Source organism: Microtus ochrogaster, unplaced genomic scaffold (genome assembly GCF_000317375.1).
Source record: "Microtus ochrogaster isolate Prairie Vole_2 unplaced genomic scaffold, MicOch1.0 UNK8, whole genome shotgun sequence".
NCBI lineage: Eukaryota > Metazoa > Chordata > Mammalia > Rodentia > Cricetidae > Microtus > Microtus ochrogaster.
The window spans coordinates 1,263,486-1,269,968 of record NW_004949106.1 but is presented as its reverse complement, the minus strand read 5'-3'; the positions used below and the strand labels follow the sequence as shown (position 1 = coordinate 1,269,968).

General features: G+C 47.0%; 2 protein-coding genes across 3 annotated transcripts in view; one reads left to right on the top strand and one right to left on the bottom strand.

Moving 5' to 3' along the window:
* Ppil3 (peptidylprolyl isomerase like 3) overlaps positions 1–618 on the bottom strand; it is a 9,337-nt gene extending 8,719 nt beyond the window's left edge. The window contains exons 1-2 of the mRNA XM_005366342.2: positions 425–618; positions 20–88 (exon numbers count right to left, since the gene is read on the bottom strand). Of these exons, the coding sequence (XP_005366399.1) occupies positions 20–22 (3 nt within the window). The 5' untranslated portion in view covers positions 23–88; positions 425–618. The remainder of the gene's footprint in view (positions 1–19; positions 89–424) is intronic.
* A 2-nt stretch (positions 619–620) lies between these two features.
* Nif3l1 (NGG1 interacting factor 3 like 1) overlaps positions 621–6,483 on the top strand; it is a 12,485-nt gene continuing 6,622 nt past the window's right edge. Inside the window, exons 1-3 of one of the 2 annotated variants that reach the window (XM_005366340.3) lie at positions 621–663; positions 2,544–2,999; positions 5,976–6,138. In XM_005366340.3, the coding sequence (XP_005366397.1) occupies positions 2,567–2,999; positions 5,976–6,138 (596 nt within the window). In that variant the 5' untranslated portion in view covers positions 621–663; positions 2,544–2,566. Of the gene's footprint in view, positions 664–1,626; positions 1,744–2,543; positions 3,000–5,975; positions 6,139–6,483 lie in introns of those variants that run through there. The other variant, XM_026788848.1, reaches the window with a different exon arrangement.

The window sequence follows — 6,483 nt, the reverse complement described above, 5'->3', positions numbered from 1 at the left end:
CGAATTCTACAATACTTACCATCCTCTCTGTCTCTCTCGATAGTTCCAGGACGACTTGCAGAGAAAACCTGAAGGTGAGTTCCTAATCCTAGAAGAAGGAGGAATGCGTTCATTTAAGCCCTGTCTTTCCCGCTATGCTTGTCCATCATGACGGTAGATTTACAACAAGCTCAGGATAGCATTCTAATTTGAATAAAACTCCAAACACAGAAGTGTTGAGATCCTAGCCAACGCAACAAGCTTTCTTTGCTCATTTGCCTCCAAGGTTCTTTCTGCAGGCTAGGTATATTCCCCCCCGTCCGGATAGTGGTCTAGCTGGGCACCGGCGCTCCCACTACCCAGGACGCCGACTTTACCTAAGACGTGCGTGCAACAAACTTCAACTTTGCAGGTTTTTTTCCCCCAAACCCCAGGTCTTACTGACCTAACGATAGTATTTAAAAGCGTCTTCCCGTACGGCCTCCCTATTTGCTTTTCCCGTAGTAGCGGGCACACTAGTACTAGTTTACAACTCCGATCAAGTCCCAAGAAACAAAACGTAGGCGCAGCGGGATCCAGTGCACGAATCAAAGGAGAATGGGAAGCCAGAAACACTGGACCACTTCCGCCCACCGTACTTCCGGGCGGAGCGGAAGTGACGCACCAGAAGGGGCTCTGGGGCTGGTGAGTAGTGGGCGCGTGAAAGGGTTCCCTCGCTGCAAGGATTCTAGGGTCCCCGCGAGGAGGAGGCCAGGAGCGACCTGGGTGGACACCCCCTTGCTGCAGGAGGGGGCGACGGCCCTGATGTAAGGATGCAAGGCTGTGCCGCGTGGTGCTATTGTCCTGGAAAAAGCCTTGAACCATGCGTGCATCAGAGCCAGACGCGAGTGCTAAGAGAGCGCTCGTGCAGCTTGAAATTAGCAAATGGCTCTTCAGAGGGCTAAAGAGAGCCCAAGATTTCGACTCTGGGCTTGAAACAGCTCAGTCTCTCCACTGTCTCCGAAGACACAGCTTTCTACTTCTCATTCACACTCACTAGCGCGGCTTCACTTCAAGTTCCTGGGAGTGGGCGGGTGTAGGATTGGCGACAGAGTCCTCTCAAGGTCTCAGGAGACCCCATTTTATTTCAGATAATATTTTGAATGTATCTGTATTGTGTCAGGAACACAGACGGACACATTCATGCCCTCTCACAATAGAGGTTGATTGAGTAACAAATCAATCACAAGGTTCCTTAGCACTGTTGGTAGCAGCTTGATAGCTGCATGAGGCCAACACACTTCCTTTCTTCAAAGCTACTATTAACTCTCAGATTACACATCACACAGTAACTATATCTGTCTATTTTGAATTGTTTGGTTGTTTTGAGTCTCTGCCCTCCCGCTATTCAGACACAGAATATGTAGGTAAATGCCCTACATATAGCAGTTAGTGCTTGTTCGGGGGCAGCTCTGGCCTTTTCTTGTCTTGACGCTGCTCATTTGTGAAGTGACCGGTTTGCCTCCATTTCTTGCTCATGCACTCAGTATTTTAAGTTTTAAATAATGTTTGTGACAGGGTCTTACGTAACCCAGGCTGGCCCTGAACTGCCTGGATAGCTGAGGGTGACTTTGAACCTCAGATCTTGCTGTTCCTACTTCCCAAGTGTGACCACACCCAGACATGTGCCACCATAACCAGTTTATACGGTGCCGGAGGCTGAACTCTTATGCATGCTAGGCGAGCATTCTATCAGCTGAGCCACACCTCCAGCTCCTTAAACATGTTCGTCTTAAGTATACGTGTATATATTCGTGTGTGTTTGTGCTTGTGAGGGTGGTGTAGAGATACAGGCTATTCGTGTGACGCAATGATGGGGAGGGTAACTGGATGTAAGAGGTGATGAGCGATTGTATTTTATCAGGCTTTTCCAGGTGACATACTAATGCATTTGTTTCTCTAGAAGGCTGTGAGGTAGGTGATGTGGGATGTCCTTCTGTCTGTGTGTTGCTTTTATTGGTTGATGAATCTAGCTGTTTCAGCCAATGGCTTAGCAGAGTAAAGCCAGACAGTGAGCGCCATTTTGTAAACAGAGACTGCTCATTCGTTTTCAGGCTACCCAGACCCAAATAATCACACAGAAACTATATTAATTACAAAACTGTTCAGCCTATTTGCTCAGGATTCTTATTAACTAACTCTTACATCTTAAATTAATCCAGTTCTATTAATCTACGTGTCATGTCTCCATTTTGTATATGAGAAAATAAATTAAGTTGGGGGGTGTTGCTGCACGCCTTTAATCCCAGCACTCGGGAGGCAGAGGCTGGTGGATCTCTGTGAGTTTGAGGCCAGCCTGGTCTACAGATCGAGTCTCAGGACAGCCAGGGCTACGTGGAGAAATCCTGTCTCAAAGTCAACCCCAAAGTTAAGAGGTCAAATGAGTTAGCTAAGCCCAACCTGCTGTGGATCGGCAGAGCCACCATTTGAATCTGGGTCTTGGTGACAGCTCTTACTCCAGCTTTAGCCTCATGGGGCAGAACGGGAACTGTACGTAAATACCGCTTCCTGTGTTTCGACTCCAGGCACGGTTTCGCCTGGTTTCTGTATGCTGCCGTCTGCACTCCGGCTCCCTACCGGCATCCGGCTCGCCCCGTCCTGGGTCTGCGGTTCTTCTCGTTCCTTCATGGATCTGAAGTCCCTCCTTTCCTCTTTAAATGACTTTGCGTCCCTCTCCTTTGCCGAGAGTTGGGACAACGTGGGGTTGCTGGTGGAACCGAGCCCGCCCCACACCGTCCGTACACTCTTCCTGACCAATGACTTGACCGAGGCGGTCATGGACGAGGCTCTCCAAAAGAAGGCAGATCTCATTCTCTCCTACCACCCACCGATCTTCCGCGCCATGAAGTGCGTAACTTGGAAAACCTGGAAGGAGCGCCTGGTTATCCGGGCCCTGGAGAACAGGGTCGCCATCTACTCTCCCCACACGGCCTATGATGCTGCACCCCAGGGAGTCAACACCTGGCTGGCCAAAGGGCTCGGTGAGAAACCTTATGTCCTTCCCTATTTAATGATTTCCCTACAAATACTCTGAAATTTTAGACTGTCTTCCTAGTAAAGTTTTAAATTGTTTTTAGGGGAAACGGGGTTTTCTCTTTTATAGAGTACTAAAAAGTAATGTGTTGCTTAAATTTGGTAGTTAAATTTCATTTGAAAATGTACTTATTATTATAACAGATTTTTATATCTGTTGAGTGTTTTGTCTGCTTGTATGTAAGCACACTACATGTGTGCAGTGCTCATGAAGGCCAGAAGAGGGCGCAAGATTCTCTAGGGTTGGAGTTACAGTCATTTGATAAAGGGCTCTAGCAGGCTCAAGCCTGGCAAACATGGGGTCAGTAGGTTTTACCTTTTACCCCCTCCCCCTTGCTGTTTGTTAAATGACATCTCTAAAGCTAGTCCCTGAAATCCAGTCCCTTATTTGGCCACTGACTTTACTCCTAAGACAAAACACCAGGGGCCAGCAATCAGAATTCATTATTTGGCTAACACGGCCAATCACGATTTATTAACTCACCCTAGCACAGACTCCCGCCTTTTCTCCCGAAAACCCACTCCTGTGCTGGGTGGTGGTGGCCCACGCCTTTAATCCCAGCACTCAGGAGGCAGAGGCAGGAGGATCTCTGAGTTTGAGGCCAGCCTGGTTTACAGAGTGAGTTCCAAGACAGCCATGACTGTTACACAGAGAAACCGTGTCTCGAAAAAACAAAAACAACAACAACAAAAAATCCATTCCTGCAAAGAACCACCTACTTTCTTGCTTGCTTGTGCTGGCTGCTGCTCTTGCTGCTTTGGCGGCACCCCTGCCCCGCCCCTCCAGATTATAAATCTCCTCTGTGCGGAGAATTTGGTGTAGGTATGTCCTGTACTGACTTCGAGAGGGCCGACCTCCCGCACAGCCGTGAGCTGGGAATTGAACCCAGGTCCTCTGCAAAAGCAAGAAGTGCTCTCCACCACTGAACTAGCTCTCTGGTCTGAGTTTCATTTGAAAAATGAACTATTGGGGATGAAGAATTGGCTCAGCAGGTAAGAACACTGTTTGTTGCTCTTAACAGAGGACCTGGGTTCCCAGCACCCACATGGAGGCTCACAGCCATCAGTAACTCGGTCCCAGGGGAGACAATGCTCTCTTCTGAGCTCTATGGGCACACATGATATATACACATAATGCAGGTAAAACACTCATACACATAAAATGATGAAACAAATAAATCTAAACAAAATCTTTTAAGAAAAAGAAAGGAAAATAAACATTGTAAACTAGCCTTGGTGTGGCATAAGCCTAGACTCCAAAACCTTATACTTTAAACATTCAGGAAGCTGACTCAGGAGAGTTGATTTAAGGCCGGTCCAAGCTATTTAGCCAGACGCTGGCTATACATATCATCCCACCAAAACCAAAACAAAAGCAAAATGAACCGAGGAACATTTTTGTTGTTTGTACTGGGTCTCAGTAGCTCAGGCTGGCCTTGAACTCTAGGTAGAGGATTGTCCTGATTGGCTTTTATAAAAGGCACCTTGAGAAGGAAAGGGTTTGTTTCCTCTTCAGTGTAACAGCCTGTCATAAAGGGAAGTCAGGGCAGGAACCTGGAGGCAGGAGCTCAAGTGAGGCCAAAGAGGAACACTGCTGACTGGCTTGCCCGTCATGGCTTGCTTAGCCTGCTTCCTTATGGAACCCAGGACCACCTACCTACTCAGGGTCCTGGGTCTTCCTACATCAACACTTAATCAAGAAGATGCCCCTCAGACTTACCTATAGGCAATATGATGGAGGCATTTTTTTTTTTCAGTTGAGGTTTCTATTTCCCAGATGACCTTGGCTTGTGTCAAGCTGACAAAACCTAGCCAGCACAAGGAGGGCTAAGGCATCACTTGGGATGAACAAGCGGAGCATGGGTCTTCGTTGCTAAATGTCTTCATGATTGTTCAGTCAGATGGCACAGAGTCCACACCCCAGCACGCCCAGGAGATGCTGGGCAAAGTCGTGTTACATGGGTTCTCTACATAGACACCCAGGCTTTGCTCTGGTTTGTTGTTATCTTTATTTATTTATCTTTGTTATTGTGTGACTATGGGCGCACACAGCTGTGGAGGTCGGGACAACTTTCAGGAGTGGATTCTTTCCTCCCACCATGGGTTTCTGGAACTGAACTCAGGTCCTTAGACTCATGTGACAGTTACCTTTACCCAGTGAGTCATCTGCCCTCCCCCACTTTAGCTGGAGAAGGGCCTCAAACTGGAGATCCTCCTGCTTCAGTTTCCCAGTGCTAAGGAGAAGCATGCTGTCCACACCCCACACAGCATCAGGATCTCCCCGGATGCTTGCATCCAGCACAGTCAAGATTCTGGTATTTATTTTGGGCTAAAGCAATTGTGTTGTTGTTTTGTTTTGTTTGTTGGATGTTTTTTGTTTTGTTTTTGAGACAAAACACACAGTCTCCCGGGGTAGTCTTGGCTGACCTGGAACTCACTCTGTAGACCAGCCTGGCCTCCAACTCCTGGAGATCCACCTGCCTGTGCCTCTGCCTCCCCAGTTCTGGGACTAAAGGTGTGTGCACCACACCTGGCCTTGGACTGAAGCCTTGACAACACAATGGTCTTTATAAAGTGTTCAACACATAAGGATTTGTGATCTATACTTTGGTTTGAATGACCAAACAGTGGATAATTAAAAAAAATAAATCAGTGTTTCTGTTTCTGTCCTTTTTGTATGGAATTTCCTGAAATATGAATCTTTTTAGCAAATAATTGTGAAAATAGATTTTATTTTATATGTCCAGACCAAATCTTTAGATTATTGTGACTGGTAATGAGATCTAATGGTTATGTATGTATGTTCACATATATACAGGAAAATGAATTCAGATACATTTCATACAGATTTTACATAGAGTAGTTTATCTCTTTAGTTCCAAAGCGCTGCAAAAGCCTTGACTTCCCCATAACTTTTTCTTCAGGAGCTTGCAGCACAAGGCCCATCCACCCTTCCAAAGCTCTCACCTGCCCCACAGAGGGAGCACACCGACTAGAATTCAATGTGAGCCACACCCAAGATCTGGACAAAGTCATGTCTGCGGTGAAGGGAATTGGAGACGTCTCTGTGACTTCTTTTCCCGCTAGGTACATTGTATATGCCTCCGTTTAAAATTGTTTTAAATTATTTATTTAGCGTGTGTGTGTTTGTATGTACATGTGCATACCGTGGCAGATGTGTGGTGGTCAGAAGACATCTTAGGGGAAGGAGGTTCCTTCCCCTGCATGGGCTCCAAAGGGTAAAGCCACGCTGACTTGGCAGTAAGCATCTTTACCCACTGAACCATCTCGATCCCCTTTCTCTGCTTTGTTTGCTTTAGTTTCCCTTTGAGACAAGGTCTCAGGATGTATGCGGGCTGGCCACAAACTCCTGCCCTCGCCTCCAAGTGTTGGGTGAAAGAGAAAACCTGCTCCTGCAAAATGTCCTCTGAT